This window comes from Trichosurus vulpecula, chromosome 1 (assembly GCF_011100635.1).
Source record: "Trichosurus vulpecula isolate mTriVul1 chromosome 1, mTriVul1.pri, whole genome shotgun sequence".
In the NCBI taxonomy this organism is placed as follows: domain Eukaryota; kingdom Metazoa; phylum Chordata; class Mammalia; order Diprotodontia; family Phalangeridae; genus Trichosurus; species Trichosurus vulpecula.
Window position 1 is genome coordinate 347,638,381 of NC_050573.1, and position 25,982 is coordinate 347,664,362.

A 25,982-nucleotide genomic window follows, 5' to 3' on the forward strand; every position below is an offset into this window, starting at 1 on the left:
TTGAAGAATCCTTGGACTTTGGGATGATGCAGCAGTTCTCCATTGGTCTATGATTCCCATACATTGCTGTGACTGTGAGGTTGTGTTGAAGATGACTGGTGACTGAGTCAGGAGCAACTTCCCCCTTTGGCTATAAGAGTAGGGAAACAACCCCACCCTTTTTCTTTGGGCCTTGGCTCTTTTGGGATAGCTCTAGGATTTCCAGAAAAGGGAGGGATTACTTTCCCTCCCTTCCCCCAGAGGCAGTGTCAGCTATTAGCATAGCCAGGGGGCCTATGTACTTGCCTAAGTGAGCCTGAGCTCCTAGCCACCTTCTCCAGCTTTCCGTTCTCTTTCATGAATACAAGCCTGTATTGGTAATGTATTATTAATACCATTTAAAGCTCTTCCCATCCTGCCTGGGTCACATGGAAGTCTTAGTCACATGAGCCTGTGGTGGGAGGAGCTTGCTGAATGGGTGGAACAGGAAGGGTGGAGCAGGAAGTCAAAGGTTGTTGCAGCTTGGGGAGGAGGCAGAGAGAGCAACAGCTAGCCTGGGTGAGAGAGGCAGCTTGGTTTGTGGGAAGGCCAACAGAGGGGAGGCTTGGGGATGTCTGTTCCCCCTGCAATGATAATGTGTATAGATTTCTTTGTTGCTGTGATGGATTTAGCTTTCTAGTGTTTGAATAAATGTCTTGGTTCTGCCTTCAGTGAAGAGAATCTGTTATATGTAGTGGTTCGGAAGTACTCCAGCATACTCCATAGCCCCTGTTGTTGTATGGCATTGGAGCTGGAAAGCCAGGGAAAGCAATCCTGGGAAGCGGATCTTCCTTAAGGCACCCCTAACCCTCACCTCATTCCCTTTAGAACTATTCAAAAACCACATATTTTCAGTGTCTGTCTAAAGTTCTTGGTCTCACCTGAGTAGAAAACCTTCCGGTACTTAATGTACTCTGAGGAAACAATGCCTTGAATAGAAAAATCATCCGTTCCTTATTATTTTAAGGTCTAGTGAGTTCCTAAAGGAACAGGCATAGTCAGCCCAGGAGGGAATCCTCCCAGAAACCGATTAGACTAATATCTTTAGTAAGAACAAAAGACCCTTTGCCTAATCCAATTAAGAATATGCCTCCTTTCTCCCCAGTAGATCAGACTGAGTGGGTCTAGGAAAATGAATGTCTAGGAAGTGTCCAAAGTTGCTATTATAGGATTGATCTTTCTGACGCTTTAAACCTTGTTTCCTAAACTTTGTACCCTCCTTAAATCTTCACCACCACCGAAGTTTGTCTTCCTTCTTCAACTCTATAAACTATAACATGAAGATGACTCGTATCCAGGAGATTTTCAAAAGTAGCACACGTCTCTGTCCCTTTGGATTTCTCTAAGCAGATATACTTTGAATTTAATAAATAAATTTATTTCTGATAAGGTCTTTGGTAAAAAAAAAAAATGGCCTGCCTGAGACAGTTTTTCTTTTTATCAGTTATGGCAGTTAACACCAAGACTTTGAGAGTTTGGTGTTGCACCACAGTCCAGTCTCCAGGATGCCCAGCAGATTTGGACCTTGTGTGTTTCTCAGATAAAGAATGACTGAGGTAAATAGGAAATATCTATTCAGCAGTCACTCTAAAGTTGCCTTAGCCTTTTGGGAAAATGTAATGAGTGTGATGGTTTATCATTTATTTTTTTTCTGTATTAAGCCCCTGGTACATAATAATATTTTGTCAGGTTCTTAGATCCAGTTATTAAGAAAAAATCTGGTGTTCTTTCTTCTATCACAGTTAAACCACCATGCCTTTCCCCCCTTCATTCTTTTAATTATTTTGGTTGTTCTTAGTGTCTTCTGGTTTCTACATCCCTTGAAAAATGCAGAGACCCAAACTGCACATGACATTTTAATAAGGATTTGAATTGTAGAATTGCTTTCAAGATTTTGTATGTCATACTTAATACAACTCAGCATCATGCTTTTTAAAGAACTGCACAAAATCGATGGTTTACATTCAATATCCGGTTCATTTCTTCCTAGGCTGTTCACTAAAATGTCATTGTTCCAAAAGTCCAGATAGATTATTGTGATTGCTGCTTCCTTGCCTCTTTCCTGTATATCACAGAAAGACATTAAATTGGCCCTGCAGAGTTTGCTAAGAGCATAAGGCCCTGCTAATTGCTATCCTGTAATATTCTTTTTAGGTAGTTGCAAACTGGTTGGTTAAAGACTTTTTTCTTGTATCTAACAAAAACTATGATTAAACTATAGTAAGATTTTCAAAAGAATTTTTGAGAGCCAGCATGAAAAATATGATGCAAAATACATTATGAAATATGTTAGGAAAAGAATGGCAGTGCTCTCAAGACTGAGGGTTGGCCCTAAACATCCATGTAAAAACAGTAAAGATCCATATGTAAATATGAATGGCTTTATTTTTTTTTTCAATTTTCCATCTAGGTATTTGGCATTCTACACCTACCACTTGAATATCAGAAACAAACCCAATGTACTTATACATGTAGATTTATTAGGCAGAGTGCAGTTGAATTTCATCTCCTTCAAGTTAGTGCAATGAAAATATCATGGAATTTTCCCTGGGAGACAAATTCTGAAACAAACTTGAAGTCATCAATCCCAAAAATCCTGTGAAGACCAAAAAGATGCTATTCGTCATTTTTCAAAAGTAAGATAATTTTCCTAACTAGTATTCTCCTTTCTCCTTTCAAATACTTTGCTTGGAAAAAAAAATCTACTAAGTGACCTGTGGTAGAAAAACTATTGGTCCATTTTTTTAGAAAAGAGTCAATATGTTAATAATTGCTAAGAATTACTTAAGAGAGATGAACCAGTAGCAAAAATTTAATAAATGTTCTATGTGTCTGTGTAAACCAAATAGCCTTTTCTCACTCTTCATCTTTTTAACCTCTCTAGTTTTTGACACTGTTGATCAGCTCCCTGTCCTAGATTCTCTCTTCTTCCTTGGCTTTCCAGAATTGTGTTCTCCTAGCTCATCTATTGCACCTTTTAAGGCTTTTTTGCTGTATCGTTTCCAATGTCCCTTCTGCTAACTGTGGATGCTCCTTAAGGCTCTGTCCTGGTTCTTATCTTTTCTTTGTATATTATTTCTCTAGGTGACCTCATTAACTTCATTGGGTTCAATTATCATCTTGATGTAGATAACACCAAAATTTATATATTTATACTTAATCTCTCTTCTGAACTTCTGTCCTCTATTACCAATTATCAACTGTCTGCTGCATATTTCATAAGTATCTTAAACTTTTCTTAAACATTTCCAAAACAAAACTCAATTTTTTCCCTTTACTTTTCCATCATCCAAAATTCCTTATTTCTTTTTAGGGTACTGCCATCCTTCTAGTCATCCAGATTTTTGACCTCAGAGTCATCCTTGCCTCTTTCTTCTCTCATATGCTTTCCTATACCCAACCAGGTATGAATCCTTGTTGATTCTACCACCATACTTGTTTTCACACTCATTTCCTTTTCTCTAGTTGTGAATTCACCATCTTAAGTTCAGGCCCTTATCATTTGATATTCCAGCCAGATTAGCTTCTTAATTGTTTCTCGGACTTGGCATTGCCCTACCCATTTAGAATGACCATGACTTCGTAGAGCCTATATATCTGTGTCTTCATATTCCCGATATCCATTTCCTTCTGACCTTTGACTCTTAGAATCTTTGGTCTTCCTTCAAGAATCAGCTTATGCCAGCCTTTATAGAAAACCTTTCCTGACCTTCCACATTGTTAGTGCCCCCTCTCTCTTCAGATTATTTTATATTTACTTCTCTGGTACATGGTATATCCCTTAGTAGGATGGAAGCTTGTTTGATGTAGGGACTGTTTTTGTAGCTCTAGCATCCAGCATAATGCTTTGCATGTAATAAATGTATATCGAATTGAATTAAGTCAGGTCCAAGTGATTTTAAGCTCTATCCTCAATTTTTCTGTTTTGACAAGAATATTTTGTAAGGAGCATCTGGTAAGTATGATGGCAGATGCGTACTTATAACACACTGAGGTATAGATGATGGTAGTTGTTTTTACCCTGTAACCAGATATATCTCAAAATTTCAGGCAATTTGAAAAGCTGAAAACTTTCTCAGCAAATAATCACAAAGGAATGACACTGATTTCCAAGTCTGTCTCTCTCTCTCTGTCTCCTGTCTCTCTCTCTCTTCTTGTTCATTGGATATCAGATAGGAGGGAGTAATTCAGCTAGATATATTTCTTAATGTTGATTTTCTATCATTTTAGCATCTAAAAAGTCTGATTTACTATCATTTAAATTCAATTGCTTTATTAAACACCTACTATGTACAAAACATTGTGCTAGATGCTGAGGACCCTACTAAAAACAAAACAATCCCTGCCCTCCAAGGGTTTATGCTAAATATATGAGGACCATTTACTGAGACCAGTGTCATTAATTCCATGGCACAGATAGACCTTTTGCTACACCTTTGGGAAAAGTGTCAGCTCTTGAGGGGCTATGATCTCTTCTCTCTGAGTTTCCATGAACAGGAAAAAAAAAATTATGCAATTTAGCTTATCTCTTGCCTCATAGCGGTTACAGACTTCATCAGAAGCTAATTCAATAAATAAAGTCACTTGTTTTTATTTCTTTTTCCAAAGATAATTTTTTAATGTATCTCTGCTATAGACCTTTCTACCTCATTTACCAGGCAATAGATTGCTTTGTAAGATTGCAACACATTCCTATTATTATACAATATACATTTTCCTCCAAATACTCCTACTAAAGGCTTAGCCCTGACCTGAATGCTGATCTTATCAAGCATTTATAAACACTGATTTAGTTACCTGACATTCATTCCTTCTCTAACCTGCACATATTTAGTTAGAAAAAATTAGTCTTTTCGTTCCCCAAATAGAATCTCATTTCTTTTTCCTTTTTATTAAAACTAGTTAATGGATACTGGTTACATAAGGGGCAAAAAGGATCTTATAAAAGGAACTTTAAAAAATCACATGTCTATTCTTTACATGACAACACCCTATAAAGTATTGTGTCAAATGCTTGATTGTTTTATATTCTCATTGCATGTTTTCATACTGTCCAGTTTAGAATGAACTTTAAAATAAAATATTTTTACTTGCTTCATATAATATTTCAGCACTGTTGCATACACAGATGGACAAGGTATTTAATGACTTCATTATAGAAGAATTACAGAAATCACTTCCTTGTTAATGGAATGAAATTAAAAGATGTTTGCTCTTTGGAAGGAAAGCTGTGGCAAATCTTGATAGCATACTAAAAAGCAGAGATATTACCTTTCCCACAAAAGTCTGTATAGACCAAGCTATGGTTTGCAGTGTATAAAGTGCTGGGCCTGGAGTCAGGCAAGACTCATCTTCCATAGTTCAAATCTGGCCTCAGATACTAACTGTGTGATCTTGGGTAAGTCACTTAACCCTGTTTGCCCCAGTTTCCTTATCTATAAAATGAGCTGGATGAAGAAATATCAAACCACTTCATTATCTTTGCCAAGAAAACCCCAGATGGGGTCACAAAGAGTAAGACATTGAAAATGACTGAGTAATAACAACATGGTTTTTCCAGGAGCAACGTATGACTTTAAGAGTTGGACTATAAGGAAAGCTGAGCACCGCAAAATTGACACTTTCAAATTGTGATGCTAGAGATGACTTCTGATAGTTCCTTGGATAGCAAGGAGACCAAATCAGTCCATACTTAAAGAAAGAAATTCTGACTACTCATTGGAAGGACAAATACTGAAGCTGAAGCTTACATACTTTGGCCACATAATGAGAAGACAGGACTTATTGGAAAAGACCCTGATGTTGGGAAAGATTGAAGGCAAAAGGAGAAATACGACATCAGAAGATGAGATGGATAGATAGTGACATGATAGCAATGAATATGAGTTTGGACAGACTTCAAGAGATAGTGGAAGACAGAAGGGGCTGAGTCAGACATGATGAAATGACTGAACAGCCACAAGAATTTTGGGGCAAACTGCTCTTCCACCCGTCTGCCTGATCTTCCTTAGTCTCCTTTTCAGGATAAAATTAGCATCAATGTCCTGCCCCCTGGGTGTCACCAAAGGCTCTGTCCAGAGTCTTTTTTACTTGCTACTAGCGTCTCTCCTCCAGTTCCTCCTCCCAGATTACTTCATACCTTAGCCGAGGTTATCCTCCTGCAATTCATTCTCTCTTCAGCTCCACTTCTAAGAATCCCTGACTTCCTTCAAAGTTTGGCTCAAGTACAAGCTCCTACATGAAATCTTTCTTGATCTCCCCTACTTGTTGGTGCTCATTATTTGAAAATTATTTTGCATTTATTTGTATTGACTTCTCTGTGAAAATGGTGTTTTCCCCAGAAGAACGTAAGCACCTTCAAGCAGGGACCATTTCATTTTCGTCCTTGGATCTCCAGTGCCTAGCACAGTACCTTGTATAGAGTACGTAGTTAAAAAAAATAGAAACTTTTAAAAAGAATGGATGGATGAATGGATGAATTACCTGCCCTGGGGAACTGGACACCCATAAAATAGCTTCAAAGTGGATTCTATGAGCTTTAACACAGAAAGGTCTATTTTCCACTCTTTCTGCTTCTATTGTCCTCCAGTTACTGTACCCTATATTTTCTCAGGGTACTATTGCTGTCTTGGTAACCCTTGGTAACCCAGATCCTTAATTCCATACATATAGCCTCAACTTAAACTATAATTTGTGATAAAAGACAACCCCAAATATACAAAACTATATAAAAAAGAATTTTTTAGAAAGCAGAATGTACTAAAAATTAAATTGTATATCTTCCTTATCCCTAGTGTCTAAGTGTCTCCCTTACAGTAAGTTAGGAATCTGGGGAAGGATCATAACTCTTCCAGAGACTGAGCAATTGTTATTTAGTTCTCTTGGTTATAACGTACTACTACATGTTTCCTTTACAGGCCAGAAGAAGTTACTGTCCTTATCCACTGTAATAATAATTAAGGTGGGACTTTTTGCTGTTGACCTTTAATGATTCTGGCCTTTGTTTGAATGGGGCAGATAAAGTGGGATGTTTTTGTATTTCTCAGCACTGAGACTATTGGGAGCCATTGATCTGTATCTGATGTGATACTGGGGGTGGGGAACTTCTCCATGCCCAGTCTGGGTGAGGTCCAGGCCCTGAACAGGATATATAAGCACAGAGGTTGGTGTTCTCTCTCGGAGCTCTGAGCCACAGCAGTAGTGGCATGTGACTCTGGGCCAGTCGTTCTAATGAGCTCCCTGGCTGTACACCCAGATGTTGAAAACTACAAATTGTATTTGGTCTGTAATTCAGGGTGCTGGCTTTTTCCCCTGAATTGGGTGGATGTTATTTGTATGCTGGATTAAAGTAAGATTGTTAACCCCTTAATGTTGCTTTCCTTGAGTAAAACAGATCAAAAGGACCTGTGTTGGCAGCTTTCTGGGTACTGGTTGTTGGTGGATCTTACACCCCCACAGAATCTGCTAGCTGGATTATTGATATACCCATGCATATAGATTATTATCTAGAAATGGCATTTTCTGTGTTGGAGTATTCAAATGACTTAAACACAGCCACTGATTGTGTTAGTAGGAATCTATGAACAAAACTGAGAGAATGTGACTGTTTCTAATTGCAGGTTTTGACTGGGAAAGTCTCCCTTGATGGTTTGCTAAGCTATAGGAGGGGTTGCAGTTCTGTATTTGAAAATGTGTGAAAATGTCCCAAAGTTATCTTACATTAGAAACTGTACACTAACTCTTAATACAGTACTGAACTTTTACTTGAAAGCAGGGGTAAATATTTTCCTTCCCTGCTGCAATCCATCCTGTATAGAGAATATCATCAGATTAATTTTCCTAAAACATTACTTTGTACTCCTCTACTCTCTTTCCTGTGCAGGTTTCAATGGCTCCCCTATGCCTACAGGGTAATATCTGAACTCCTTAGCCTGGCATTTTAGGCCTCTACAAAACTTCTCCTTAAACCTTCAACTTATTTTACATGAATCCTCATCCTAGTCAAATGTGTTGATGCTTTATTCTCATGAAATGCTTACATTTTCCCCTATATTTTTGACCACGCCATTTTCTTCATCTAGAATTCCCTTCTTCCTCTCTTATCTCGTTACCAGCTTAAGTCTCAACTCACTCAATGAAGCTAATTGTAGCTACCCCTGCTTTCCTGAATATTTCCTCTCCTAAAATCCCATATCGCTTGTTTTATGAACCACTCATCTGATACTTAACCAATACTAGCTTTTATTGTTATTCCTCTATTTATGTCGATGTCCTGTTTTTCTAACTAGATTGCGGGCTATTCCGCAGTAAAAGAGAATCACAAAATTTCAGGTACCTCAGAGACTACCTAACGTGCACTATACTTGAACAAGAATCCTCTCTATAACATACCCAAACAGTGGACATCCAGCCCCCTCTAATAAGAGGGAACCCGTTACTGCTTGGGGCAGCTCATTTCACTTTGGCTAGCTCTAAATGTAGGGAACGTTTTTCTCTACATTAAGCCAGAATTTGCCTCTCCGCAACTTCCATTGATTGGTCTGACCAGGAGGTCCAAGCAGAGTAAGTCTAATCTTTTTTCCATGGGACAGTCTTTCCAATACTTAGAGACAACTATGATGCCTTTCCTAAGTGATCTCTTCTCCAGGCTAAACAACCAACCCCATGTTATACAAAAGATTCCCTGGATATCACATTTTAGGAAGGGCTTTGCTAAGCTAGAGAACATCCAGAGAAGGGCAATGAAAAGTGCAAAGGACCCCAAGATCTTGCAATATGAAGATCATTTAAAAGAGTTGGAGATTTTTAGCCTAAAGAAGAGAAGGAAGACATGATATATATTTTCAAGTACTTAATAGGCTGCCCAGTTTCACAAGATAGTAATGAAATTTCTGATTCATCTCAGAATTATGATAGACAATTGATGGAATTTTCCAAGACGCAAATTTAGACGATATAGAAATTTATTTTCTAACAATTAAAACTATCATGAAATGGAGTCGGCTGCTTCAAGAAGTAGTGAATTTACCTTCATAGGAGTTTTTCAAGTAAAGGGAGTATGAACATGTGTTGGGTATATTGTGATGAGGATTTGGGGAAGTAGGATAGGTTGGATTAGATGGCTGCTGAGGCTCCTACTAACTCTAAAATTCTGTGATTCTGTCTTATATCTCATTGTGTCTTTAACATTTGGCATAGTATTCTACCCAGAGTAGGCACTCAGTAAATGAATTTTAATGAGACTTATGATGATAATGTCAAAAAAGTGCATTAATGCACTCAGAATACAGACTGTTTGGAAGATACAGTACTTCATTTGATGACTTCCTGGGCTGCTTCTTTTGTTTCATGTTTTCTTGGTCATTATCTCTTTTTCTGGTTTTTGAAGCTGATACTAAATTTTATTTCTATGCTTAATGACATTTAAAATCCTATTCAGCTTTGTATCTTAAACAAATGTAATTAAGAGACTCTCTGAACCATCTTCAGGTCACTTGATGCATTGGCCGTCATTCAACACTGCTATAATGGTTGGTATCTTGGTTATTAATATTATTTTAGGCAAATTCATGATTATAACATGAAAATAATGGAACTTCAGAGTAATTGGCTTGCAAAGAAGACTGAGAACCTTGGGGAACACAATTATTGAAGATACTAAGACATTCACATGGAAATCATCCTTGCTAGCTAAGTTTCAAAGATTTTAAAAGACCTCATGGAAAAAAGGGGTGGCTGTCATCTACAAACAAACAAACAAAAAATGTTTGGAACTAAAGACCAAGTTTCATGAAAAGGAAAATCACATAGCTCAATAAGAAAAACCAAGGGCATTTTCAGTTTTTGAAAATACCTCCAGATTTTATAATATAGTTTCTGAATTCTTTGGCAAAAAAATTTTGAGCAAGAGGTCCATATAATCCCTCTGAAGCTTTCAAAGTATAATCCATCAAGGATCAATGAAAGTTTAAGTTAAGTTATTACCAAAATACATAGTTATAACAGCAAATTTTAGTAGACTCTCCATTAAATGTGTTGACTTAGAACAAGACGAGATCTTTACAATTTTGTTAAATGGATGGAAATTTATACTGAATTAACTAACAATAATTTTTTCAGGCTGAGTCACAATCACTGCTGTTTTGTTGTTCAGTCTTTTCAGTCATGTGTGGTTCTTTACGACCCCATCTGAGGTTTTCTTGGCAAAGATACTGGAGTAGTTTGCCATTTCCTTCTCCAGCTCATCTTACAGATGAAGAAACTGAGACCGACAGCGTTAAGTGACTTGCCCAGGGTCTCATAGCTAATATGTATCTGAGGTCAGATTTGAACCCAGGTCTTCCTGACTCCAGGCCCAGATAGAACACCTATCCACTGTGCCACCTAGCTGTACACTGTGCTAGTACTAAATGAGAAAATGAGAAAGTCCCTATCCTCAAAGAGCTTCAGTCCTTCCATTCTATTAGAAGGACATGGCATGTCCGTAGATAAATAAATATGGGATATAGCTTATATTTTATTACTATGTTATGCTATAGTATATTAATTATATATGTATCTATATTGACACATATATGTATCACTGTGTATATATATACATACATATCTATGATCTATGTATATTACTGCATATAATAAATACATATATTTTATGTGTATGTATATTATATACACATACACACATATATATACACACACATTACATATATACTTCATTCTATGTGTGTGTGAGTGTGTATGTATGTGTGTGTGTGTGTGTGTGTGTGTGTGCATGTGTGTATGCAGATACAAGTTCTAGCCAGTTTGTAAAGGGCTTTTAGATGCAAAATGCAACTCACTGATTTTTCATTTCATGATAACAATATTTTTTCACTGGAGTCCTTGAGGGCCAAGGCCAGTAAAACTTTTGCCTAAATTTCTCAGAAGAGCAGCTCTTGATAGCAGTGACAGCTGTAGCTGTGCTTGCACAAGAAGCTCTTAAGGAGCAGCAAATTCCCAGGAATCCTTGATCAAATAAGTATTTTCTCAGCTGCTGCCATGACACATACTCCTGTCTGACTCTGTCATCTCTGCCATGGTCTTTTGATCCTGATTTGGCAATTTTATTTATATTCCTAGTCTGATTCTTGTGGCAGATCAATTCAGCTCAACATCAAGGATCCACTTTCTGCTGAGAACAAATAGCATAAACGGAGAGTTTAGATAACACATTCTGCACCCCATGTTGTCCCCTCTGTAGCAAGTGAACCCAATTTGGCAATAGAGCCTGGCAGGGACTACTGAAGATCCCAACTTTGCTCTTCTTTGGAACCATGCCCTCATATCAATCTGTTATCCTTCTGGGTGAATGTCTGTGTCTTAATTTTCTGATGTCCTTCCTTGCCCTTTGGTCTGTAGCAATAGCAGAAGTGGCCTATGAAACTTCCTCACCTCATAGCTTTCTGAAGATTATCTCAACTGTGTTCTAATGATCTGTTTGAAAGTTGAAGTAAAATTTCACAAAACAAAAATGGTGTTATTTTCCCCACTGAAACAACTACTGGCCTCAATTGTGAAAAGTCATGAAGAAATACGATAGACACAGAAAACGATTAGGCTGACATGAGCTCTGAAGTACACATGTTGAGGCACTTACCATGTTGAAGATGGCCATGGTTAATATAATGGTAGTGGTGGTGACTGTGAGAGTGATCCGTGGCCAGGGACGATTTGCAATTATTCCAGATGATTTCAAAATCCACAATAATGAAGCAGAGGCTTTTTTGCTGCATTGCTAAGAGACAAAGAACAGGAAATAGAGTGATATCATGACCATTTTTATACATGTGAATGGCATCATAATGACACACATTTATACATATATTTATATATGTAGGTATATGCATGTACACACATACTTTTATGTATATGTGCATGCATATATGTATATGAGTGTATATATATTTATGTATGTATGCATGCATGACCAGTTAGCTGCATATTCAGAGAAACTAACTTGCTAAAGTCATTTAAGTTATTGAAATAATTTTGAGATTATAATCTTAGTCTCAGAATAAATATATGAAAGCACCTGATGCTTTCATATAATCTTGAATAGTATATCTGAAATATTATCTTTTAAGTCTCTTAATATACTTATTAAAATCTGAGGAAAAACACTTGATTTCTCAGACTCCTCTTCTGGGTATTTTATGGTGTAGGTCATGACCATTTTCAAACATTTTTCATAAATTCAGATTATTTGTGGAGGTGATACAATCTCTCTAAAAATGATAATAGCAACAAGAATAATAATGACAATAAGAATGCTAATTCTTATTATTACAACCACGCTAAATATCTATAATTTCCAAACTACATAGACTGAATGATCAGTTTTTAAGGCTCAGAGATCCAGCAGAGAAATTAAAAACTATGTGGCAACAGGATGAGAAGGATGTCTGTCATCTTTGTGGTTCTGTCTGCTTCTGGAAATGTCCCAAAGGTGCTCCAGTGACCTTATAGAGGGATGAGCTTACATTCCAATACTTTTATTCAGTTACCAAAAAGGAATGCATTCACTTTATCCATCTGAGCAAGAGTCTAAGAATAATATCAGGAAAGTGACTTGCCCTTGGACCACTTCTTTCTGAACCCTATCCAAAGAGATGACAAGATTATAAGAAGATCAAAAGATTTAAAAAATACAGAGACTTAGTAGAAGAAATCAAAATATGTGAGAACAAGAGGAGGTGAATATCATCCCTGCTGTCATGTCTGCTACTGGACTTGTACTGAAGATTCTTTCAGTGACCTGACATCCTAATACTTTTACCTAACTACAAAAACCAGTTATTTTTTTATATGTCTGTGCACTGAGACAGTGTAACAACAAATTGGCTAGCAGCTGCCATTGAGATTTAGGACCCAACAAGACCAGCAACAAGAACTGCCCGCACAGATTCTTTTGATCTGCTTTACTAAGGAAAGTAACTTTAAGGGGTTAACAATCTCAGTTTAATTAAAATACATATATCGATCACTTAGTTCAGGGGGAAAAGGTCAGCCCCTTGAAGTTCAAGGAGAATACAAACAGAAATTACAAATATCAACAGAGACACCTTGGCTGATCCAAATCACAATTTACACTTACCAGAGAATCACCAACATCTATATGGGTTACAAAGCCAGGGGGCAGTTAAAAAAATCAACATCTAGCCCACCACCACCCATGATCTTCATACTACAAGTAGAAGATGTTCTGATACAGAGAGAAATCAGTGCCTTGTAAATAAAAGACAGTTTTAACTCCCAAGATATTGCTGTTTAGGACTGATAATACTATTTGAAACTTCTTTTGGTGGAGTTTAACCTACTATCTCAGTTTTAACCTATGTGTTAATGAGACCAAAAGTAGAATAAAAGGTTTTTCTCTGAATTCAGAAGAAGAGAGGATAAAGAATAAATATGTATGATATACATATGATATAGTCACATTTTTCTCTAGTGATTCTGATTTGCTTTAAGCCAAAGGCTATCCCTCTGTGGTACCAATAAAGGTGAAATAGAAAACCCCTTTGAGTTGTGAACTGATCCAACCATTCTGGAGAGCAATTTGGAACTATGCCCAAAGGGCTATAAAAATGCGCATACCCTTTGACCCAGCAATACTACTTCCAGGGCTGTATCCCAAAGAGATCATACAAGGGTGAAAAGGACCCATATGTACAAAAATATTTATTGCAGCTCTTTTTGTGGTGGCAAAGAAATGGAAATTGACTGGGAAATGGCTAAACAAATTGTGGTATATGAATGTAATGGAATACTATTGTGCTGTAAGAAATGAAGAGCAGATGGACTTCAGAAAAACCTGGAGAAATTTATATGATCTGATGATGAATGAAGGGAGCAAAACCAGAGAACATTGTATACAACCACAGACACATTGCTTCTGTGATGACTAACTTTGATAGGCTTGGCTCTTCTCAACAATGCAAGATTCTAGGATTGTTCCAAAGGACTCATGATGGAAAAGGCTAGCCACATCCAGAGAAAGAATTTGAATGGAGATTGAAGCAAACTCTTCGCTCTCTCTCTTTTTTTTATTTTTGGTTTTGTATCCTCTTTCTCATGGTTCATTGCATTGGTTATAATTCCTCTTTACAACTTGATTATTGGGAAAATAAGTTTAATGTGAAGGTATATGTAGAACCTATATCAGATTACATGCTGCCTTGGAGGGGGAAAAGGGAGGGGAAGAAAATTTGGAACTCAAAAACTGTGGAACTGAGTGTTGTAAACTTAAAAAAAATTAATTAATTGAAAATTAGGAAACCACTTTGAAAATCAGTCATTCACATTATTTTTACTATGTAAGAAATGCCATCCCCTCTTTTTTATGCTCTCTAGCTGCGTGTTCAGGGTATACCTTTTGTTATTGTTTTTGTGAATATAGACAAGCAGTTACTTTATAAGTGGAGAACAGACTGTGACAACATTTAATTTTATATATCTCTTCATATAATCCTCCATTTGTTTAATTATATTTTGATCATGTATCCTACTATAGGTGAGCCCTACTAATAATCCTCCAAGTAGTTTATCTGCAAAAAGTCTACCTGACCCATATCTACTAATTGCATTTCTTTCTCCCTCTTACATTTTCAATTCTTTCTCCTGTTCCTTATCTAGGGTAACCCAAAAGTCTTAAAGTGCAGTTTAAGCTACTCAAGCCTATTAAGCTTATAAAGATATTTAAGATAGTAAAGCTTAAAGGTTCTAAGACAACTCCAAAAGACTCATGATGGAAAATGCTATCCACATCCAGAGAAAGAATTACGGAGTTTAAATGCAGATCGGAGCATACTATATGCTCTCTTTTTTGTTTTGTTTCTTCTTTCTCGTAGTTCATTCCATTTGTTATAATTCTTCTATGCAACATGATTAGTGTGAAAATATGTTTAATGTGAATGTATATGTTGAGCCTATATTGAATTGATGCTATCTTGGGGAGGTGGAGTATCAAGGAAGGAAGGGAGGGGGAGAAAATTTCAAACTCAAAAGCTTGTGGAACTGAATGTTGTAAACTAAAAATAAATAAATTGCTCAAAAAAAGATATTAAAGCTTAAAAGTACACTAGGACTTTTGAGATACCCTATACAGATAGGACAAGTGCATCTACCTGTGGCAAGCATCCCAAATATTTCCTCACTAACACACAATCCTATGAAAATCAATCCAAAAGGGTATAAATGTGAAAGGAAAGCTACATGTTTTCTTTTTAGTCCATTTCTGATTTTCATGAGTCTTGCCCTTGTTTCTTTTAGATTCCATGAATAAAAGCAAATGATGTATTACATACATACATTATTAATCCAGGGGTCAAGAATTGCACTTAACTTTATAGTCTTAGCAGAATTTAACACAATGTTCATATCTGGCTAGATTTCTCAGATCACATGCTGTACAGAACAGTTAGAGGATCAGACTCTGTATGAACGCTTTCAGCCAGTGGGATGTTATTTAATGTATCAAGTGGATTCTCTTGGATGTAAAGTCTTTTTTTTTCCTTACACATTACCCTCTTTGTTCAGTCCCACAGCAACACACCAAATACAGCGAAAGGGGAGAGGGGAAGAGGGAGTCCTGTTATTCACTCTCAAGACTGTAATATAGCAACAGGAGATAAGGGAAGAGATAGCTTTACTCAACTCTCAAGGAGCATTGGAGAGAGGGATAGGATGGGGATGAGATAATAGAATCCATCTTTGGCTAGGTGGGCTATGGAGTGGGTGGGGCTAGGGAGGACTCTGAAGTGGGGGTAGACTCAGTCTCTCCTCTGCTCATCTCAGGACCACACTGCCAAGTCAAGATGGGAGCTGGGGTTGGCTGTGTCCAGGCTGACATTATGGGGAGTGGGGCAAGCAGCTGCCTAGACCTCCTTAGAATCTGTTGGGGAGGTTGGGATAGGCCAAGGGGAATCTGAGTAATGGGAGGCAAGAGAGGGTCAAAGAAAAAGAAATCTGAGCAGAGAGCTGGATAACCTTTATCACTCTAGGAGCTCTCTCTATTCCCCTGTACTTCAGGTGGAGCTGGGGATTAGACATCATGGCCCTGGGCATCAAACAAGGCACAGAAGGATGGATGCCAGATGGTTCTGAAGGAGACTGAGTTATCAGATCCAGAATTCCCTGCACTTTCATAGCCGGGCTCCCAGGGCGCTGGCTGGCTCCTCTCTTTGAGGTTCTGGGTGAGAACTGGGGTCTGATCAGCGAGAAGCTGCTGATCAAAGTGAAGCATAGCATTTGGTGCCAGAATCTGGTCCCTCTGGAGCTGAGAGGCCGGAGAGGACCCAAGCTGGGGGCTGTATGGTGGAGGGATCCATGTGTCATTCAGGTTCTTTTCTCCAGAGCCGCAGTCCTCTTCTTGGTCATAAGGGTCTTTATCCAGATCTTCCTCTCCTCCCCCTGGGGGGAAGACAGGGGAGCTTGCTGGGAAAGGAAGGGGGTAAGAGTGCTGAGCGGGTCCCGAGGTCCCTCCTTCCCCCACAAACTGAGAAGTGCTGAAGAGGGGCTAACCCCCCAGGAGATGGGAGCCCCCAGGCACTCCGAAAAAGAACCCGAAGAACCGCAAAGGGGGAGAGAAAAGAGAAGAGCGAATGGCCGGAGCCTATAAAGTCTTAAAGTAAACTCTCAGAATGCCTTTTGAGCAGTAGGGATTCATTTCATATTGTTTATGGTAACAATGTCACTAGTATTTCAGTAGATCTATGATCTAATCAATGTTGGACCTTCCTCCAATGATGTATGTTTTGATGTTCCCGTTCCTCCTTATTCTGCACCATATTACCCATACAACACATTAGAGGCCTTCTGACAATAAAAAGAATACCAAAAAGATTGTGGTAGTACATATAGTGATGGGTTACTGCTTTAGCTGAAATATCACAAAAATTTATACTGAGAATATAACACTGGAGATTAAAACAGAATGACATATTAGTTTAGCTCTTGTCCCCATTGGTGACTATTTTGATATTCTACTAACAACCATGGAATATTTGGTTGGAAAGTTTGAGAAAATATCTGTTTTAGTATGGTACTACTTAGAATTAGCTTGTTCGTTAGATTCTTATTTTTAATCTAATAAACCATATTAGATGTCAGACACTCATATCCACTTGCAAAGCTTAACAATTTAAATATTATAAAGCACTTTGATTTTCCCAAAGAAACATTTAAACAGGGGACAAAATGTTGATTCAATAACTAAAATAGAGAGTAAAAAAAATGAGTTTCATGTTATGGTCAGTTCAGTGAAAATATTTTATTTGTTTTTATTACAAATATGTAATGTAGAAAAAGTAGAAAGCTTTTCCTTTCTTTGCTTTGATTCTTTGGGATAATACTAGATCATAATCTAAGTCTGCTCTAAGATTCTTTATCGTCATTATGCTACATGTGTTACAGGTAGATTTGCTATCTTCTTAGTTATGGATGAATGCTAACTTACTGGATGTTAGTTTACTCACATTAAGAAAAAAATAAAGAAGTATATGACTCTAAGAAATAATCTGTTCATATCAAAAGATATTCTAGAAAAATTCCCTGGTAAAGATTTGTTATCATATTTTCATTTATCAAAATCATGAATAAATTATATTTAATGTCATGGATGAGTCCCAGAAAAACAGAGTTCAGCTGCCATGTCATCAGTATCCCCTACACAGTCTTTTGAGTCTGATAACATCAAATGTTTAATGCCAGTATTATTTATGAGAGGTCCAGGGCAGCAAGCCATGTTTTTTCTTCCTCTTACCAACACAGAACAAAATAAATAAAAATTCTATAAAAAACAGATATAGATAAACAGAGCCAAATTCTATTTTAAAGGTGTAAAGATCCTATAATACTGTTGGAAAGAGAAGAGGAGTAAAGTAGATGGAAGAAATATGTGCTTGACCCATAGTAGTAAAGATGGGGGGGGGGGCAGAAGGAAAGGAACAAAGGAAGGTACAAAAAGAGAAAGGAGATGGAAAAGAAAGAATTTTGAACAGAATAAAGCCATTAATGGTGATAGGGAACAAACTTTGTTTTCTGTTTTATTAAAAAAATACGACTTTAAGGTTTTTTTTGCAACAAATTAATGCAATTCCCACCCTACCTCCCTCTTCCCTTTAGTATTGGGGATATAGAAATGAATTCTTAATACATTTTAATTATTAATCTTTTTGGTTAGACTGATTTCACATGCATTAATTGCACATATAGAATTTGTAGTCTATCACACTTTGGTATTAATTCAAAATGTAGTACTATTATATACTTGCTATAACATTAGAGGAATTTTTATCCCAATAAGAATTGGTTACAAAGCACTTGAAGAAAAGAAAACATATTATCACAATGAGACATTTTAGTTATAAAGAGAAAAATCATGAAACCTGACTTTAAACTTTAAATAATTATAGAATGAAACTTGTCATGAAGGTGGATCTGTCTTGAAACTCCTCCATAGGGATTTGTTAGAAACAATTTCATTAAATGTTGTCTTCACCTGTAATGGTACCATGACAGAGGCCTCAAGTGCAGGGTTACAGCAAGCTTCCTGTTTACTCAGCTCTTTCCTTTCTTCAAGAGCCAGCCAGTGTCAGTGAGAATGTTTTGGCTGTTGATCAAATGGAAATCAGGCTGGAATCTGAGACTCTAAAACAAGTCTTTAGTTTGGCTTGGGTGACTGGTTCTTGACTGACCTTGGAGAAGAGATTTGATTACTTGTCTCTGTTTCAGTAGCTACAGTGTGAGCATAATGCTTCTAATTTTCCCTCAAAAGGTTGTTCAGGATAACATGCAGCTTAATTCAACAATTTTCTGTTGAGCCTCCGCTAAAATTCTATGCTGATAAGTCACCCTCGAGAGATATAAGCCTACATTAGGCCAAGCAAAGGGAAGTTCTGTCCTATATTACCAGACTGGATCAAAGTCCTCGAGTAAAAGCCTGGGGAGGGACTGTTTGTTATCTGAGGATGAGTCTAGCTAAGTTTTGGGAGGCTCATCACCAGTTTGTTTATAGGTTGGCTAATTGGATAGTAGTAGTTGTATAATTTTGTTTTACTGAATTGAGAAATTAAATTAAATACATTGGGAAATGAAGCAATATTAAATTTAATAAGAATTAAAATAATTTTCCCTCTTACATTTTGTAATTCCCTTAACATTATTCAGCTGAAGACCCAGGGTTGACATTGAAGAAAAATGATGTAAAAATGATATATGACACAATTACTAGGAAGTACCTAATATAGAAATAATTCTAATGATTTGGCTAAATCACAAAGCACTCCAGGTTTATTATATATTATGTGCACATGTATGTATTGCATTGCACAATTCACTAGCTTATGTTACTCAATGATGCCACCATGAAAGAAAGCCTTTACATTAAACTAAAGCAACCAGGCAAAGAAAAACAAAGAAGAAAAACTTCACTAAAAAGAAAGTCAAGAGCTTAGACTTTTTCTACATCTTTCTCACAAGGAATGCCTGGCTATTAGCAACTTTAAATTTCTCTTATCATTTAACTTCTGTATCTATTTACTTCTGCATATTCTCCCCTTGCAAATAATAGCTAATAATAATAGCTAACATATATATATGTATATGTATATATATATATTATATATAGTACCATGTTCCAGGCACGGTATTAAGTGTTGTACAAATGTCTCTTGATCTTCACAACAACCTTGGAGGTAGGTGTTATTATAATCTCCATTTCACGGATGACCAAGTTGAAGCTGTGAGAAGAGATCTGATTTCAGTGACTTGCCCAGGGTCACCAAGCTAGTAAGTATCTGAGGCCATATTTGAATTCTGGTCTTTCTGACTCTGGGCCCAGAGCACTATCCATTGTGTCAGCTTTGATAGTGGAAATTCTGCATATCCTTCAAGAACTAACTCCAAAGCAATGTCATCTATCAAATGTTACCTAATCTTGCCCAACATAGTAAGAAATGAGCTTTTCTTCCTGTGACCAATTTTGTATTTTCTGCCCATCTTATGATCTTCTTGTGTTTATTTTATGTTGTAGTTATATTTAAATCTATGTCATGTCTCCTATAATAATATTGTTGTTCAGTTGTGTCTCTTTGTGACCCCATGGGCCATAGCATACCAAGCCCTTCTGTCTTCCACTATCTCTCAAAGTCTGTCCAAGTTCATGTTCTTTGTTGCCATTACCCTATCTATCCATCTCATCTTCTGCCATCCCCTTTTCCTTTTGCCTTCAATCTTTCTCAACATTAAGATTTTTTTCCCAGTGAGTCCCATTTTCTAATGTGGCCAAAGTATTTAAGATTCAGCTTCAGTATTTGACCTTCCAACGAATAGTCTGAATTAATTTCATTAATTATTGACCAATTTGACCTTGCTGTCCAAGGGACACTCAAAAGTCTTTTCCAGCACTACAGTTCAAAAGTGTTGATTCTATGGCATTCAGCTCTCCTTATAGTCCAACTCTAAGAACTGTATGTTGCTAGTAGAAAAAACAATGCTTTGATCACATGGACTTTTGTTGGCAAGGTGACTTCTTTGCTTTTTAATATGCTGTCCAGATTTGCCATAGTTTTCCTTCCAAGGAGCAAGCATATTTTAATTTCATTGCTGCGGTCACCATCTGCAGAGGTCTTTTGAGCCCAAGAATGTGAAATCTGACACTGCTTCCATTTCTTCTCCCTCTATTTGCCAGGAAGTAATGGGAGCAGTTGTCATGATCTCAGTTTTTTTGATGTTAAGCTTCAGGCCAATTTTTGTGCTCTATTCTTTCACCTTCATCAAAAGGTTCTTAATTCTTCTTCACTCTCTGCCATCAGAACATGATCATCTGCATTTCTGAGATTCTTGGTATTTCCCCTAGCAACCTTAATTCTGGCTTTTGATTCATCCAGCCTGGCATTTTGCATGTGTTCTGCATACAAGTTAAATAAATAAAGTGACAATATACAGTCTTATTGTTCTCCTTTTGCAATCTTAAACCATGTTCAGTTCTATTGCTTTTTGGTCTGCATACAGGTTCCTCAGGAGATAAGTAAGATAATCTGTTATTCCCATCTCTTTGAGGACTTGCCACATTTTGTTGTGATCCACACAATCAAAGGCTTTAGTCAGTGAAGAAGAATAGATGTTTTTCTGGAACTCCCTTGCTTTCTCCATAAACCAGCAAATGTTGGCAATTTGGTCTTTAGTTTCTCTGCCTCTTTAAAAACCAGCCTGCTCTTCTGGTAATTTTCAATTCACATAGTACTAAAGCTTAGCTAGCAGAGTCTTAAGAATAACATTGCTGGTGTGTGAAATGAATGTAATTATTCAGTAATTTGAACATTCCTTGCCATTGCCCTTTAGGGATATAAACTGATCTCTTCAATCCAGTGGCTATTGTTGCGTTTTCCAAATTTGCTGGCATATTGGGTACAGCACTTAAACAGCATTTTTTTAGGGTTTTGAATAGTTCAGCTGGAATTCCATCATCTTCACTAGCCTTATTGTTAGCAATGCTTCCTAAGGCCTACTTGACTTCACTCTCCAGGATTTCTGGCTCTAGATCAATAACCACATCATTGTGGTTACAGGTGATTTCTTTCTCCAATAGACCACCTTTTATCAGAACTCTCCAATATGTCCTGTTCATCTAGAGTAACCTTGCACAGCATAACTCATAGTTTCATTGAGCCACGACAAAGTGGCAATCAGGGGGTTAGGAGGGTTAAAATACTAATGATAGTAATTTACAGTTATTTTATAGAGCACTTGTCTTACAATAGCCCTGAATTAAATTAATGTTGATAAATGTTCTAAAAACTGTGATTCTAAGGATTACCATCCTGCCATCATCACTATAGGTGTGACAGAGGACAACACAGGTCTGAGGACTATTTTGTATTTTTCTATTTCTTCGCTTGCTTTGGCAAAAGAATTCAAATTCTAGTGATGTATTTCTCTGCACTTAGCCTGGTCCTTGGATTACCAATGCACTCTGCTTCTAGGACTGTACCAAAAACATTTTCTGAATGGGAGTAGCAGTTGGAATTCAAAATCTGCAACCACAGCCTCTGGGAACCCAGTGTCACGTCACAGAGTAAGACTCTTGGGGAGGCTAAGACTTTGGGGAGAAGAAAATGCAAGCATTATTTTTATTGATTTTTTTGTGGGGGAGCTGCAAGCATTATTAGCCTCATTTTACTGATGACCAAATAGAAGCTCAGAAAGATTATATGCCTTACCCAAGGTCATACACTCAGTAAATGGAAGAGCTGGGACTCAAACCTAGGTCTTTAAGATCCTTGAGAATTGGAACTGTGTTTTGCTTAGAGTCTTGGAATCATAGATTTAGAGTTGGATATATGGACATGTTTGTATTTGTCAGTGCTATAGATTTTTGGTTGCCTGGTACATTCAAGCTACTCTCTTCCCCCCAAGATAAACTTTATTCACTATTTAGTTTTTGTATTTGTTCCAGGAAATGTTAAAGGGATATTATAATATTTTCACTGATATACAAAGTTTAATATAGCAATACTTAAGGGAAAATTTACCTTGCACTTACATGTTATCTTCATTTTGTTGTAAGTCTGGCATACAGATGCAGAAAGTCTCTGGTTCTTTCTAGTAATTATTGTGACTACCCTCAAGTTGTATTTTCAAATCTGATGGCAAAGCTCATTCTCATCAAAATGTTATCTTACACAAGGCACTTAGTTTCTATGAACCTCTATGGTCTCATCTATAAAATGGGGATAATAATATCTTTTATCTTCCTCACAGGGTGGTTGTGAGTTTAAAATAACATGGATTTGTGAAAGTGTCTTGAAAATTATAAAGTACTTAAATTGGTATTGATTAGTATAATGATATATTTTTCAAATGGATATTTTGAAGTTCAAAGTGAGAAAATGAAAATTATTAAAATCCATAGGTAAGTTCACAGTTTCACAGAATCACAGAATGTCAAAATTGGAAGAGAATTTGGAGGTCATCTCATACAATCTCTATATCTGTACAAAAATCCCCTTTTATACTCTTCTCAATTGGGATCTCACTGATTCCCAATGCTATCCACTCTACCTTTGAGCAGCTCTAGTTGTTATGAAGTTTTCCCCTATGTTAATACAAAATTTACCCCTCTGCAACTTCCACCCATTGTTCCTAGTTCTGCTCATGGGGTCACAATTCTGATCCAACCTCCAAATGACAACCATTAAAATTCTTTAAGACAATCTAAGGCATTACTAAATAACGTCTTCTCTTGGTTAAAGACTGCCAGATCCTTCAAGAAATCTTTTGATGGCAAATGCCATTCTCCCTTTCATTCTCCCTCCCATCATGCAGATGTCAAGAAGGTGAAGTATACTTGAACACCACAAAAATATGGCAAAAGACACGAGAGGAGACTTGGAATGGAGGAATTGAAAATAATAATTTGCTCTTAATATGTAACACATGAAAGGTTCCAAGAGCAATGTCATGCCATGTTAAGTATGGAAATTAACTCCTTTAGTGGTAGCTTTGAGAAAGAGAGCCACAAGCAGTGATGATGATGACAGACACCTTCAATAGTAGCTTATACTAGGGTGATCAGTTCCTATGGAGAGTATTTATGCCAGTGCTTTCATGTAACAGGATTGAAATGAGAGAAAATCTCCTTGCTGTATTAATAACAATTCTATAGACTTAATAGTTTGGTGGAAAGAGATCTGGTTATAGAGTAAGAGGACCTTGGTTTGAATCCTACTATGTCATTTACTACCTATGTGACGTTGAGCAAATCAACTAATCTCCTTGAGCTTCATTTTCTTCTGTAGAAAGAGTGGGGTTGACTGCGATTGCCTCTGAGGTCCCTTTAAGCTCTACGTATATGATCGGATCGCCATCATTTGTCACCAGCTAGCAGGAGGTGGTGTAGTGAATATAATACTCAACTTGTAATCAAGATGATGAGTTCAGATACTGCTTCAGATACTTCCTAGATATAAGACAAGAGCTAAATGAAGCTGGCAGATCGGAGGGAAAATTTGAGGGCAATACCAGGAGAGATTGAAATTCCTCTCAGCCTCAGTTTCTTCATTTGTAAAATGAGTATTAAAAACAATGCCTACTTCACAAGGTTGTTATGAAGAAGAAACGAGATAATATGTGTAATGCTCTTTGCAAACCTTAAAGCACTATATAAATACCAAGTACTATTAATGAGAGTGGAACTTTATCATCTCCAAGTTCTCTACAGTTTTCAAGAGAGAATTACATATCTTAAGTCCTATATATCCTAGGAAGTGACAGCATCCAACTTGCACTTGATTTTGATAGCAAATCAGTATCTCAGAAAGGTCCCATATACATAAAAGTAACACCTTTTATGGTAGCGAAGAATTGGAAAAAAACATAGATGCCCATTGATTGGATGATTATTAAATCAATCATGACGCACGAATGAAACGGAACATTACTGAGCCATAAGAAAGGATGTGTTTGGAGAAGCATGGGAAGACTTGTAAGAATTGATGTAGAATGAGATATAAAGAACCAGAAAAACATTAGAGAAAATAAATGTGATAATAGAAATGGAAAGAACAACACTCTTAAAAATTATTAAAGACCCCAATGAATTTTATGTGTAATATACATATATATATATATACTTACCATGTTGGAAATCAAGATAAATTTTAAAATATTAATTTATTAAAAATGACAATAATAAGCCCATTATATGTTAACTTAGAATCTTAACATAAATAACTTTTTTGTGAAAAATAATGATTATTTTCCAAAACAAAAGAAAATTAATGAGAAGAATGGCATTATTTTACATATTTTTTCGAATGTCTTTAATGTCCAGCTTAATAGAAAACTGGATTCTCATGTCTGTTTCTGCATTCAATCTGTTGCAATCTGTTGTTTTGTTGAAATACATAAAGAAAAGTTGGCCTTAGAAAGCCATATAGTTGGAAAAGGAAAGGGTATTTTAATAGGCAAATAACATCTTAATATTGATATGTAAATAGTTTTGACCTCATGAGATCCTTGAAAGGATCTTAGGGACACTTAGCAGTCCTTGGACTCTATTTTGAGAATCCCTTGTCTAAACAATTAAAAAAACTGCACAAATGTGAATTCTTGTTGTTACTGAAATAATAACAAAAAGAAAACACGTTGGATGGAACTATAACGAGTAGGCTGAAGAAGGAAGGCTGTTTTGTTTTATGGCAGGCACTGATGTAAGTAAAGGATGGCTCATGTGTTAATGGCAGGATTCCAAAAGACAAAAAAATTATTTTAAAATTACAGGTAAGAAGGATTCCAGATTAAAAAAACCAATGGTGAGCAATTTTGACCAATTTATGCAAACTGTCAAGCTCCAGGAGAATTTATAAATAGGTAAGGAGTAAACATACCTCCTTCCTTGGAGGAATTTCAGCCTCTCCTGCTATTGCCCTCAAATTATCCCTCTGATTTGTCAGCTTCATTTAGCTCTTGCCTTACATTAAGTTATAGCCAATCTGAGTTTTCTATTTAAAAAAAAATTGTCAAGCCCTGGGAAACCAGTGCAACCTTACTGTGTATTTATTAAGCAAGGACTACAAATGCTAGGAACAGTAATAGGTTCTTGGGACACAAAAACAAAAACAGAAACAGTTCTTACTTTCAAGTAGTTTATATTCCATCAGTGGAGAAAGCATGTCTCTATATGGGTATATGCAATATACATACAATAAATACATAAATGCAAGATTTGTGGGGAGGAGGGAAAAGAAGTAACATTAGTGGGGAAGTTTATAAAATGCTTCATTTAGTAGGTGCCAGTTGAGCTATGTTTTGAAGGGAATTGGGAATTCTAAGAAACAGAGGTGAAGGAGGGATGACAACTCCAAAAGGTATCAAGTTTAGACAATACCCCATTCAACAAGGATTTGAGCCAGTAATGTATTATATGA

General features: G+C 36.8%; 1 protein-coding gene across 1 annotated transcript in view; it reads right to left on the reverse strand.

The window, feature by feature from the left end:
- The window catches only part of LOC118838251 (adenylate cyclase type 2), a 161,620-nt gene that overhangs the window by 73,523 nt on the left and 62,115 nt on the right, over nt 1-25,982 (reverse strand). Inside the window, exon 13 of the mRNA XM_036745494.1 lies at nt 11,654-11,791. Within this exon, the coding sequence (XP_036601389.1) occupies nt 11,654-11,791 (138 nt within the window). The remainder of the gene's footprint in view (nt 1-11,653; nt 11,792-25,982) is intronic.